Source organism: Jaculus jaculus, chromosome 13 (genome assembly GCF_020740685.1).
Source record: "Jaculus jaculus isolate mJacJac1 chromosome 13, mJacJac1.mat.Y.cur, whole genome shotgun sequence".
Lineage (NCBI taxonomy): Eukaryota > Metazoa > Chordata > Mammalia > Rodentia > Dipodidae > Jaculus > Jaculus jaculus.
Window position 1 is genome coordinate 49,456,293 of NC_059114.1, and position 14,375 is coordinate 49,470,667.

Sequence of the window (14,375 nt, forward strand, 5' to 3'; positions counted from 1 at the left end):
GCAAGATCCTTCTACTTCAGCCTCCTGAATGCTGAGATTAAAGGTGTGGACCACCATACCCAGCTACCTCTAAATTTTTCTTTTCCCCTCCCTCCCTCCCTCCCTCCCTCCCTCCCTCCCTCCCTCCCTCCCTTCTGAGAAAGGTTCTCGTATATACTAGGATGACCTTGAACTCTTGATATCCCATCTTCTGGGATTATATGAGTGTGTTAACACCACTGGCTTTCTGATTTTTTTAAATAGCAGCAAGAGATAATAGTGGTTTGTCTCAATAGAATGGAAGTACTGAGAAGCTGCTGGATCTATACTTAACCACAAGAGTTTTTCTGGATGTGGAAAATAAAGAAGTTGTGGATGCTTCCAGGTGTTTGGCCATGGGGGCAGGAAGGATGGAGATGCCATCAGCAGGGGAGGCTGCATGAGCCCGGCTTCTGTGGGAGGAGGACTAGGAGCCACACTGTGGACGTGTTGACTTGGAACGTCTTCTAGATATCTAAAGTGGTGATATTGAGTAAAATAAAGGGGTGTGGTGGTTGGAATTAGGTGTCCCCTATGAACGCCTGTGTTTTGAATGCTCTGTCCCATCTGATGGCAATTTGTAAGATTCTTGCTTGAGGAGGTGTGTTGTTGGAGGCAGCCTTATGGATGTTATAGCTAGCTCCTCCTCGCTAGAATCTCACTCATTCTCTTGTTGCTGTTCCCACTGGATGTTGATAAGGAGGTGATGTCCAATCTCTCTTCTGCCGTCTTTCCCCTAGTACCATGAAGCTTCCCGTCAAGACTGTAAGCCAAAAAACACCCCCAATACAAACAAGCAACAACAACAAAAAACTTTCCTCCCATCAGCTTCTTTTGGTCAGGTGTTTTGCACCATCAAAAATGAGAACTTAATGACAGTATTGGGCTATATGAGTTCAGAATTCAGGACCATAGCATAAAATACAAATTTGAGAGTCATTAGCATATCCTGAAATGGTACTTAATGCCACAAGACTTCATAAATCATCAAGAGAATGAGTGCTATTAGGAGAAGAATGAGAACTAGCTAAGAAGGCTGAGAAGGATCAGTGTGTGGCGTGGAACAAACTTGAGATACCCCGAATACTAAATAAAAGACCCGTGTTGAGGAAGAGCCACGTGATTTCAGGGCTGAGTGTAGAAATGTGGAACGTCATTGGCAAGGCCAGTTGGGGTGGACTGGAAGAGTGAGCTGATACCCAGCAGTTTTGCTCTTAGGCATGTGTGCCCTAGGGGAACACGAGAGCCATGTGGATTCTGTGTTAGTACTGAAGTAAAAACATTAAAGAAATAAAAAACTCGGGAATTCACAACTAGCAGAATAGACATAAGTTGGAATATATCCATTAAGAGTAAAAATAGAGAGGATTAGAGATGGTGACCATGGACAACTCTTTCAGGAGTTTTTGGCTAAAGGGGGTAGGTGGGCATGTAGCTGGTAGGGACTTGAGCGTCAGAATGGGGGAGGGTCACTTTAAGGATGACAGCCACCATGAGAATGCAGTAACACAAGGTGGGAGCTTTAGGGAGGAAAGAGCATTCTGAAGCAAGGTGGATCCTCCTCCACTCTCAGGCCGGTTAATGGGAGAATGGTGGGTACAAAAAGCATGCCATCGCTTCGGAGGGCTCTGTAGAAGTCATGTCCTCAGAGGAGAAAGTGGTTTTGCTGATGAGAGAGGACAAAGCCCATGTAGGAGAGCAGGCCGAGGAGCTGGGGGTTTCCTTTGATGGGAGTGGATGAGCTCCTGCTGCTGACGGGAGAGTTCCAGGTGTTGGCTGGTGGTAGGCAGGGGAAAGGCTACAGGGATGCGCCAGGTAAGGGTGGCTGGCATAAACACGGTAAGAGGCACAGTAAACAGTGGGTTGGGGCTGAAGCTGAGGGTACTGCAAACTGGGTCTGATGCTGGGGTCGGCGGCCTAAAAGGGTGAGGTCCCAGGACCCTTCTGTCGGTCTGAACTGGCCAGGGCAGTGCTCCCTTCTCTGGGTGTGTTGGGTCCTGACACTTGGGGTAGACTTGAGGACTTTAGGGGAGCTGCGTGGTACAGAAAACTCCGGGCTTCACCTCCTATAGCAGATGTGTCTTTTGGCAAGCAGACTCTGACAACATGAGAATAAAAGGGGTCAAGTTAGGAGCCAGCATAAGGGGACGGATGAGATACGACTCGTCGTGATATGGAGAGTAAGCGCAGGTAGGAGACTTTGGACTGGTAGCAAATGGAATGCTTCTGTGAAAAGTTGAGAACAATTTAAGTTTATCAATTTTTGGGCTTTGGCAACAGTGAGGGTACAATTCCTAACACTCATCTCATAATCTGGTTTGTAGTAAAGCACATTTGTGGCATAAATGAAAGAAAGAATGAACGATACTGTGATTACTTTTATCATCATAAAAGTAACCTGAGCTAAACTTAGTGTGACAGAATGTAGCACTAAGACGCTCCTGGCAACCCAGCCATGAGTCATTAGACCTTCCTGCTAGAAATCTTGGGGGCGCCTTAGGGAGAGCGCATAGGAAGCATAGGAAGCGTTAGTGGCTGGAAGTTGTCACTGTGGGTCAGCAAGCCCAGAAGGTGGGCTCACATATGCAGGGGTTCCTTTACATGTTAAAAGACACTACAGATCTTATAATATTTTTCATTTAAAAATAATTCTAAATTCATAAAAAGTGGTGAAAAATAAAATGTCCTAAAGAACACTTTTATCTACAATTCCCAGATTTACTTGCTAACATTTTACCTTATGCACATGTGCTCTTTTTATGACTCTTTTGTACAGTATGAGAGCGTAAGCTGTGTGTCACAGATTCTAAACTTCAAGTGCCTCTTTCACAAGCGTAGTATATTCTCTAATATGACCAAAGTAGTTCTCAGCTTAATAAATTGACATCACACAACTACCGTTTACATGCTTAGTTTTGTTGATCTAAAAATATCTTTCATGCCCCCCAATGGTATAGAACATAGTTCATTTCCTTCAACCTGAGACATATTTATTTCTTTACAACATTGACATTTTTAAAGAATACAGTAGTGTCCTACTGTAGTAAAGCATGAACCTTTCCTTTTGTGTGTTTTTCTGCTCTTGTGATTAGAGTGGAGTTATTATACATTCTCAGATGTAAAGCCACATTGGCCAGTTTGTGTCTGTATCAGGATGTCTCATTTGGAGCTACAGGGTGATAGTCTGTCCCTCATTGGCTGTTAAGTTTAATCAAATGGTCATGGTATTACTTGACTTCTCCAATATGTAATTCCTGCTGTGGGCCATTTTTTTCCCTTGGAGCTAATAAGTAGTCTGTGGGGAGACCGAGAAATCAATGCAAACCCTCCCTCTCTTTGTTAGAATTTTTCCATGTTGTTAGCATTCACTGAGCATTCTTGCCTGATCCAGTCTTTTACTCTGATGACTACAAAATGCTGATTTTTCAGCTCCCCCACTCAGTCCACACAATTTAGTCCTTAACATTCCACTATAAGCAAGAGACTCACTTTCTCTCTTTCATTTATTCGTACTTTTGGCATGACTTATCCTATCTTTTTTTCAGTGATTTATGATCACTTACTGTACCTAGATTTTTTTTGAGGCACACCCAACAGACTGGCCTTTTTTTTAATGGGGGAGGAGTAAAATTGGTGCGCCTGCAATCAAACCACTGCAATCAAACTCCAGACGTGTGTGACACCCTGTGCACATGTGCAACCTTGTGAGCTTGTCACTTTGTGCATCTGGCTGACATGGGCCCTGAGGAGTTGAACGTGGGCCCTTAGGCTTTGTAGGCAAGTGCCTTAACTGCTTAGCCATCTCTGCAGCCCCTAGATGTTTTGATAATCAAGCTTTCCTAGGTTTTCTTAGTAGGTGCCTCAGGCTCCTGTGCCCTTTGGGTCCGTCCTCATCATTAATCTTTCCTTTTTGTATACCATGATATTTAGATTCATTATGTATTTAGTCATTTATATCTTCAAAGATCCCTGGTTGCTTTCAGTGGGAAATGGTCAAGCTCTTGGCACTGGGTGTGGTTATTATTGGTGGACTTTTATGGCCTTTGCAGTGGACAGAACTAGAGAATCTATGCATGCATATATTCCTACGTAGCCTAAAATTCACATACATGTAATACAAATGAACACATAAGTACACACTCATACATGGTTTAAAATTATAAGGTTACATCATAGACACTTCTTTCTTGCCTCCTTTGTTTCATATTTTATATCCTTTCTTTGGCTCTGAGAATCTTGGCTCCTAACAATAGCAGCACGTTTAGTCATTTGTTCAGTTTGAAAATACATATCGAATAGTTTCAGAGTTGCTTTGGCCAAACCACTGAAGTTGTTTGCAGCTCTCTCACCCACATGCATGCACACTTTGCCAGAACTGAGGGGCTGTATCACACTGTGCTCACGGCGTACTGGGGTTGCCCCCCCCCCCCCCGCATTCCTTTCTTCCTTGCTCACTGCTGGGACTGTGTCTTCCCTCAAAATCTAATTAGCTTTATTTGTTTCAGATCATTTTCAGTTATGGTTCCCTTCACTTCACATTCTTTCTTGTTTAATTTTATATTTTGAATATGTAGAAGATTAACATACTTCTAAAAGTCAAAAAACTACAAAAAGACACAGAGAAATATAACTAACTCCTATATTCATTCATACCTGTTTTCCCCACCTTTTCTTGAAGATACTGACATTCAGTCCTTTCTAGTTTATTTTCCTTTTACTTGTTTGATAAATAAATATTTAAGTCTTTTCTTACCTAGGAAGTTGCATGCAATAGACATTTGTACTTTTTTCCTTGCTTTCTTTATTCTAGAAATCACTTTTCCTTTATTTGCAAGAAGAGAGACAGAAAGAGAGAGAGAGAGAGAGAGAAAGAGAGGGAAGGAGGGGAGGGGAGGGGGAAGAGAGAGAGAGAGAATGAGCATGAGCACGCCAGAGTCTCCAGCCACTGGAAATGAACTCCAGATGCGTGTGCCACTTTGTGCATCTGGTTTTATATGGATACTGGGGAATTGAACCAGTGTTGTTTGGCCTTGCAGGCAAGTGTCTTAACTGCTGAACCATCTCTCCAGCCCATAGAAATCACTTTTTGTCATCTTAACAAGAACTTTCTAATTAATCCCTCCCTTTCTTTTGCAATGCTAGGGATCGTTGTATATGCTGGGTAAGTGTTTTACTACTGAGTCATATCACTACTCCCTCATTATTTTGTACACATCATTGAGTATATGTCCTGTAGTGTATCCAATCACTTGCTTATGCTTGAATATTTAGATAGGTTTAAATATTTTACACTTATAGTTTTTCCTTTATTCAATTACTACCCATATATATTTTTGGAGAGGCATGTATGAGATAAATTCCATGGACTGATATTGCTTGGTCAAAAGATAAGTGGATATGTAGTTTTATGTTTTTTTCTCATAGTTTTTATTTTTTGTGTATAGTATATGCATTTATGTGTGTGCTCTGTGTGCATGCCTGTGTGGAGGGTGGAGGAGAACATCAGGTGTCTTCTGCTATTGCTCTTCCATGATATTTCCTTGAGATAGAGTCTCTCACTGGACCTGTAGCTGCCATTTTCTGGTCAGTGAGTCCCAGCCTCCTTATCACTGGGGTTATGGGCATATGTGTTTATGCCTGGTTTCTATGCAAGTGCTGGGGATCCAATTTACATACTCAGTGTTTGCACAGCAAATGCTCTTACCCATCTGATCCATCTCTCTAGCCCCTTGTTTGATATTTCAGTATTTACTTCTCCTACCCTAGTCTCTTTCAATAGCTAAATCATTTTTGCATTCCTACCTATAGTGTATGAGAGCTAGGACTATGGATTTCTAAGTGTGGCCTAGTAAAGTTTGAACCCTGATGCATATGACAGTTTGGTTAGTTTTTTATTTCAGTGATGAACTGCTAGAGTTGTAGTCAGATAATATGTGTTGCAGTCAGGTCCACTTTGCTGGCAAAATCACCCAATCGAGAGCAGCTGTTGGAAAATGTGCTTATGTTGGCTTACAGGCTGGAGAGGGAGCTCCGTGATGGCAGGAAAAACAATGGCATGAGCAGAGGGTAGACATCGCCTCCTCACCAACATCAAATGGACAACAGCAACAGAAGAGTGTGCCAAACACTGGCATGGGGAAACTGGCTATAACACCCATAAGCCTACTCCCAACAGTACACTGCTTCCAAGAGGTGTTAACTCCCAAATCTCCATCAGCTGGGAACCTTGCATTCAGAACACCTAAGTTTATGGGGCACATCTGAATCAAACCACCACATTTTGCCCCTGGTCCCCTTAAACTGATAACCATCCATGATGTAAAATGCAATGCATTCATCCACTTTACAAGTCTCCATAGTTTTTATCAATCCCAATGATGTTCAAACATTTCCATAGTCTAAGATCTTTTTTTTTAATTTAAACATTTTTTTTAAATTTTAATTTGCAAGCAGAGAGAGTAAGAAAGAGAGAGAAAGAGAGAGAATGAATGAATATGGGCATGCCAGGAGGCATTAGTTTCCAAATCTCCATTAGCTGGGAACCTAGCATTCAGAACACGTAAGTTTATTGGGGGATACCTGAATCAAACCTTGACAACATGTTTGAGTCTAGTACTGTCACTCATTAACTAATGCTGAACAATTTGTTGACATCATCTTACCTACATTTCCTTGCCTACAAAGGGAGGATGGATCTATCATGGAGATCTCTATCTGTTGATATGCTGAAAGCATCTACTTTGAGGTTGGCTTGAGGGTGCCCAATCTGTGTTTGTTTCTGCACTGATGATGTCTTGGAGTTGGGCTTCGTGGTGATCCTAAAGTCTTATACAGGAAGGACTGCAGGAACCATCTTGTTCCAGCCCTGTGACTAATTTATTCCAGGACTAGAGGGAAACATAGGTCTCCCAGGAGTATGATATTTTCTTTCCTTTACTTGCTGATGTACTTTGTTGACTTTATTCATAATTAAAACACATAGGTGGGGCTGGAGAGATGGTTCAGTGGTTAAGTGCTTGCCTGTGAAGCCTAAGGACCCCAGTTGGAGGCTCAATTCCCGAGGACCCACGTTAGCCAGATGCACAAGGGGCAGCAGGCATCTGGAGTTCGTCTGCAGTTGCTGGAGGCCCTAACATGCCCATTCTGTCTCTCTCTCTCTTTCTTTGTCAAGTAATAAATAAATAAAAATAAAATATTTAAAAATAAAAAAACCACATAGGTGGGGGCTGAGAGTTTGCCCAGTGGTTAAACGTGCTTCCTTGTGAAACCTGCCAGCCCAAGTTTGATTTCCTGGTAACTACTTAAAGGCAGGTGCACAAAGTGCTACATGCTTCTGAGCTCATTAGCAGTGGCAAGAGGCTCTACTAGCATACCCATTCTTTCCCTCTTTCTCCTCTGTCTCTCTCTCTTCTTTTCCTTATCCCTCTCCCTGTAAAATAGATAAGTATATTTACCAAATATATAAACCACATGTTTAGAAGGGATGGAAATTAAAAAACTAAATAGGAGTAGCAACAGATCTTATCAGATATGCCTTCATTTCAACAAGCATAACAAAGTTAATAGATTATTTTAAATATTTGCAACATTGGGGATTCAAACGAAATTTAATTTTAAAACAAAAAATAAATCAATAGTTTATGTCAAGAGCAAAGATAGAATAAAAGCAGTAATAGAAGTAAGCCATTTTTTAAATTTATTTTATTTTTATTTTTTTAAATTTTTATTTATTTTATTTATTTATTTGAGAGCGACAGACACAGAGAGAAAGACAGGTAGAGGGAGAGAGAGAGAATGGGCACGCCAGGGCTTCCAGCCTCTGCAAACGAACTCCAGACGCGTGCGCCCCCTTGTGCATCTGGCTAACGTGGGACCTGGGGAACCGAGCCTCGAACCGGGGTCCTTAGGCTTCACAGGCAAGCGCTTAACTGCTAAGCCATCTCTCCAGCCCAGAAGTAAGCCATTTTGTCTTTTAGGTTTGTAAATTCTTCAAATAAGAAGCAAAATAATCTCAATATAGTAAATAAGTTATTTAAACATGCTTAATGTAACATGTTGTAAATATTCTCTACTGTACTAGATCATACAGTCTTTGGAATTTTGGATGAAAGAAAGTAACACAATATAACATGTCCTTTCCAGTTCTTTCATTTATGCTTCTATGAACTAGAAGGAATTATACATAATTCCCAATATATTCATCTATTCATCTATAAAATTTCTTAAATCTCAGGGCTCATTCTGAATTTATTAGCTAGTCTTGACCTTGACATGTTGAGAGGAGAAAATAATGAAGAGCATGATCAAAAAGGCATTGTGCCCAGCAACTCATATATAATAGCATTGTTCAAATAAAACAGCAGTCATTCAATCTCACCACTTAGAAAGATAAAATTTCTCCTAGCACTTACATTTTATATCTCTGGTGTCTGCTTCCAATTGAAGAATTCACACACACAAATACACACACACACACTTACACACACACACACACACACACACACACACTCCTTCAGTTTCACTGCTCACCTCCCTTTGCTTTATCAGTAGTTAGGAAGAAAGTTAATTTAGTTAGATGTTGTCAGGCTTCTTACTCTTTAATTTCCCCCTTCCTGCTAAAGTAAGTCAAAAACTGCAAAGTAAATATATAAATCTTGTCTAGATTGAATGTAAATTTGCCACCAGTAATTTAAACTATACATTTCTCTCTAACCTCTCTCCCACCCAAATGGAACATTGGCAGGAAACTTCTCCACTGTAGATCCCTCAAGTATTTGTAGAACGATTGTATTTTATCATTGTTTTAGAAGTATAAACTCTCTTCTCTTGCGTGGTTCATGCAATACATCTTGAGTTACTTCTTATGTGTGGAAGATGCTCATCCCAGTAATTGAGGGAGGCTGGGGAAGATCGGGCATCCAATTGTGATTGCTCCTTAAAACAGAAAGAGGAGAAAGCAGTCAATTACAGGCTTTGGTGTAGAAGAGCTACCGTGTCAAGAACAGGCCTGAGAAAGACCGCAGCAGCTCAGAGGCACGGGTGGCTACACCATTTGTAGTGTGAACCTCTTCAGGGATCCTGTCAGCAAAGACAATGTGTGTAGGAAAAGCTAAGCAAGGTAGATTTATTTCAGGTGTGACAAAAGAGGAAGTCAGGAAAGATGGGCAGAGACCAAAAAGATCCAAGAGACCCATAGGACAGTGATATCTGAGTTTCAAGTGACTTAAGCTTGATTAACTTATAAACTAAAGAGCAGTAGATCCAAACAAAAGCATTGCTTCTGGCATGAAATGACCAAAACTATAAATAGAGATATTTGAGTAGTTTTGCAAATACCACACTTTGGATGTATGGATCAGATACATTAGCATTTGTCATAATGTGCTTCTCCAGCTAAGCAGTTCACATCTGCGTGAGCGAGTGGAAATGTGCTAATGGCCATGCCCACTGAAAAGGCTTAGTGAGCAGAGAAGGGGTGGAAAGAGACATTTGAAATACCATCTGGTTCATTTATGCCAATAGTTGCTGTACGTTCCAACAGTCCACTTAATTTATTTAGAATACCTGGCTCCCAACTTTAGTTATGTTAACCTTCCTTTTGGTATTTGGATCATTCTGCCAATAATGAGAAAATAGGCTGCTTGTCTTGAATCCCTCTATAAAAGGAGAATGAATTCATACTTTCATTTGTTCAGAGCAGAAACACTGAGGAGGGTCTTTTGTTCCTGTTATATATTTGTGCCCAACAAAACTGGAGAAAATCCCCAATTCTGGTTGGTTTTGTGATGTATTTTGTCCTTATATTAAGTGATGGGGGAAGTATATATTTAGAATTAGATACCCTTTGGCCAGATTTTTACTTGAAAAGCAAAACAATGCTGATATTTATGTGAGGGACAAAGTATAAAACAGTCCAAGGAAAGTCTGAGACTGGGAGATGTATTTTATTTTTTCTTATTTCTTTTATGAGAGAGAGAATTGGCATGCCTGGGCCTCTAGCCACTGTAGCCAAACTCCAGATGCACGAGTCACCTTGTGCATCTGGTTTACGTGAGATCTGGGCAGTTGAAAATGGGTCCTTGGGCAATGTAGCTATTTTCAAATTTCTCCTCTGTTTTTGGAAACTTGGGATATATATATAACTAAGTTTTTTGAAAAATTGATTTAGGTACTTCTCTGTGGATGCTTTTTTTAAAAGGTGAGTTTATGTACAACAGAGTTGACCTTTGCTCCATTTTCTGTAGGTGGTGAGTCCCAGTATGTCCTGCCACACCTGGTCCTTCCACTGTTGAGAAGTGTGGGGAGATGGCAGCTGGCAGGGATCCCATGTGCTTGGTGGGTGGCAATTTGAGGAAGAGTCAACCTGGCAGAATGTAATCACAAGCCAGCTTGCTTTAGAATGAGTGGTCTGATCTTTGGGACTGTGTTTTAGGATGATCTGATGCCCCAAAAAACACCCCTTGCATTGGTCAGGGTTCTGTAGAGGCGCAGAACTGATAGGATGAGTTTGTATTACAAAAGGGATTGATTGGATTCACTTACAGGATATAGCTGGGCAGTCTAATCCTAGCTGTCTGCAGCCTTGAGAGTAGCTACCAGTAGCTGCCCAGTCCGCGAGGCTGGACGCCTCGGCAGTCCCAACCTGGCACTGAAGGCCTGGCAGGTTCCTGCAGGGCTGCTGCTCTTCAGTCCACATTGGAAGGCTGATGAAACTCAGTGTGAATGTCCAAGGACAGGAAAGCAGGGTAGATGCACATATAAGTAAATAGCAGAAGCAAGAGGGTAAGGCACACTCACCAGTGAGTACATGGGCAGCCAGGGTAAAGGATCTGGGTTCTCTCAGAGCTTCTGCATACTTGTTCACCCCTGGGAGAGCCACCTCTTCTGCAGCAGGGGCTTTCTCCATCAGCCAATCCTTCCTGGAAACAACCTCGAAGACCCACCCGAGAGGCATGTCTCTTGATTGCTTATCTGATCAAGTTGAGAACAGAACTTAACAAGCGTATGCCTAATAGAAATGGTGGCAGAACATGTTCTCTCTCATATGTGGATCCTAGCTACAGATGATTGGGCTTCTGTGTGAGAATGAAAATACTTAGTAGCAGAGGCCAGGAAGTTAAAAAGGAGACATAAAGGGAAGAGAAAGGAAGGGAGGAGGATACTTAATAGGTTGATATTGTAATATGTAATTACAATGATTGTAATGGGGAGGTAATATGATGGTGAATGGAATTTCAACTGGGAAAGTGTGGGGGTGGGGAGGGAGGGAATTACCATGGGATATATTTTGTAATCATGGAAAATGTTAATAAAAATTAAAAAAAAAAAAAAGAAAGAAAGAAATGGTGGCAGAGTCTGGAGGAGGGAATTGGAACCAACAGCAGGGGGCACTTGGCTTGTATAACTTTGTGCCTGCGTGTGTGTGTGCATGTGTGTGCGCACGCAGGTGTGCGTGCATGTTTTGAATATTTCTAAAAAGGAAACAAGGCTGGAGAGATGGCTTAGCAGTTAAGGCACTTGCAAAGCCAAAGGACCCAGGGTTTGATTCTCTAATACCCACATAAAGCCATATGCACAAGGTGGCACATGCACCTGGAGTTCATTAGCAGCACCTAGAGGCCCTGGCATGCCCATCTTTCTCTCCAATAAATAAATAAAAATATCTTTTGAAAAGGAAATTAGAAGAGATTGTTCTCTTCTCAAGCAGTTGGGCTGTCCTTCTTTGTCCACACAAAAACAGCTGTGATTTCTTTGTCTTTCTGTCCTCTGCGTCAGTTGTGATTTGTTTGTTTGTTTAATTTGCCATTAAAAAAAAAAAACACTTTCTGAATCCATTGACAGTGCTTCCTCATTTCTAATTTTATAATCCCTTACCTTTCACAGAAGTCACTGGATAGTCTCACTGTGAAATGCAGCAACCTCTTTCAAGTCCAGTTTGACCTTTTTAGGTCCCTTGAGAGCTGTGCTGTCTCTTCCCAGCCTCTCTGACCCTGTTGTCGCCTGGTTCATTTTGATCTGTTTGCTGTACCTTCCAAGCATCTTTCCTGAGGTTCCACCTTTACCCATCTGCCTTCTCTTCTGAATGATCTCATGTACCCTTGGGAGACCACCTGTGTCAGCAGCTGTGGCCTCTCTTCTGACGGCTTCACTGTGTGCTCACTGGCTCACTTGGTATTCTTTAGGAGCCTCAACTGAACTTTGTGCCCATTCCTGCACCATACACACCCTTACATTTCTGTCCGTGTGTTATCTTCTATTAGAAACACCCAAACCCCGAGACCCATCCTATACCTCTTCCTCTACCTCACAAGACGTTGGGACACTAGCTAGCTTTGCTGTAACCTCCGCATGCCACATCCTGGCCTTCTTCAGTCGCATGCCCAAGTGAAGCAGCATTGTTCCCGTTGAGCTAGGGAGGAATTTCACACACATAAATTTTCTTCCCTTGTTAAAAGTGGCATACAAATCATTTAAGTTTTTATGCACTGACAGTGTTGTGTTTATGTCTATAGGAATCTCATTCTAGAGGAATCGTTGCATTTGATGTGGGTTTGGGTTTCAAGTTTGAAACTAAAGTAGCAATTATGTAACGTAACTAAGCTTGTGGCACTCAAATGTTGTACTTCACTTGGTTGTCTATGTAGTCACTTAAAAATAGCACATGTAAATTTGAATTGCCTTTAGTGTGGCCTTAGTTTCTTATGTGTTAAATATACAAGACAACCAAGTAACTACTAGATTAAAATACCAATTAAAATTTACTATATGCTGATTAAATGACACTCTTCCTTTTAATCATATGATTTAATTGAATCCACCCACTAACTTGAATGTGGATGGAAACACTTGGAATAAGAGATGTTACTTCACTTGTCGGGGTGAAGCAGTGAGGTGCCTCTCCTCGTGGTAACTACTAAACTCCTTAGATACCAGTTTAAGTGTAATCTGTGCATCTCTGACTGTAACGGAAGTAAGGACCGAAGTTATGGGCATCATGCTTTCTATTCGGAGCTTAATTCCAGTGTGGGTTTTGGTAGCTACTTATGTTGGGCAGTTTTGCAGGATCACTATGCCATTGTCTGGATTACCTGTAGTCATTGCTGTCAGCACTTCATTGCTGGGACAAAGCACCCAGTCAAAAACAGCTGGTGGGAGTCAAGGTTTTATTTTGGCTTAGCGTTCTGAGGGGATCTCCATGGTGGCAGGGGACAGTATGGCATGAGTACAGGCTGGACATCACCTCTGGCACAGCAGGTGAAGAACAGCAGCAAGAGAGCGACCCAAGTTCTGGCAAGTGGGTGCTAGCTATGGCATTCCAAAGCCTGCCCCAGCAGCACACCTTCTCCAGCAAGGTCCGGCGCCCAGCTGCCACCAGCGAGGGACCAAGCATTCAGAACACATGAGTTTATGAGGAACATCTGATTCAAAGCACCACAGTCATGAAATGATATGGAAGGAGATACAGAGGTGGTTGCATTGAGATTAAAATAAACTTTATCTTTTGTAAGTCCAGTTAATGGAAAGTACTTTTAGTGCACTATCCCAAAAATAGTTACCAAGAAATAATGATTTCTCTGTGTTTTGTGTTAAAAGATCTGTTTGCTTGAATTTCTGTTACCTCAAGGGTAGACACCATCTGAAGAGCGTTATGGTCAGTAACTGATGCTTTCTCCCTTCCTCTCAGTGCAACGAAACCTCATTCTTTTTTGAAGCCCGAAGTAAACCTGTTTGCAAGCACCTCTGGAAGTGCAGTGTAGAGCATCATACGTTTTTTAGGTATGTTGATGGGAAACTTTTGTCCAGTGTTCTAGTAAGTGAAGATGAAATTTGTTTCCATAATAAGTACTCTACAACAGAAATGTAGAAATCTTTCCTTACTTCAGCTCTTAATTCTCTGGATTGCATTAATGCAAATGTACACACATATGTGTGTATATACATTTATGTACATGCATATGTTTAGACAGATCTCCTTTGCTCATTTTGTAAGAAAAATAATTTTTTTAAGTTTATGTAAAAAGTACAAACTGGGTCAGTCCCAAATGCTGGAATGATAGAAATGATGGAAATTCAGTATTTTGCTTTGGACATGCTAGATTTGAAAGGTCTGTGAGCTATACAAGGGAAAATATGGTAAGGCAATCAAGTAGACTGGGCTTGCTGAAAGTTGCTGGTACGGCGTGACTAGGTGTTTAAGATGGAAGGGGCGAGGTAAGGTCTCCTATGGAAAGGATAGAGAGAAACGGGAAGGTGAGAGCTGAGCTCTGACCCTCCCTGCACTTGGAGGATAGGAAGACTCATCTGAGAACATGAGGGAGAGCAACCAGGAGAGGGTGTCCATCCTGGGAAATGTGCAG

The 14,375-nt window shown here is 41.7% G+C and overlaps 1 protein-coding gene across 3 annotated transcripts in view; it reads left to right on the forward strand.

The window, feature by feature from the left end:
- Positions 1-14,375, forward strand: part of Epb41l4a (erythrocyte membrane protein band 4.1 like 4A) — a 266,656-nt gene that overhangs the window by 172,546 nt on the left and 79,735 nt on the right. For all 3 annotated transcript variants that reach the window (XM_004652565.3, XM_045132757.1, XM_045132758.1), the window contains exon 10: positions 13,703-13,794. In XM_004652565.3, the coding sequence (XP_004652622.1) occupies positions 13,703-13,794 (92 nt within the window). The remainder of the gene's footprint in view (positions 1-13,702; positions 13,795-14,375) is intronic.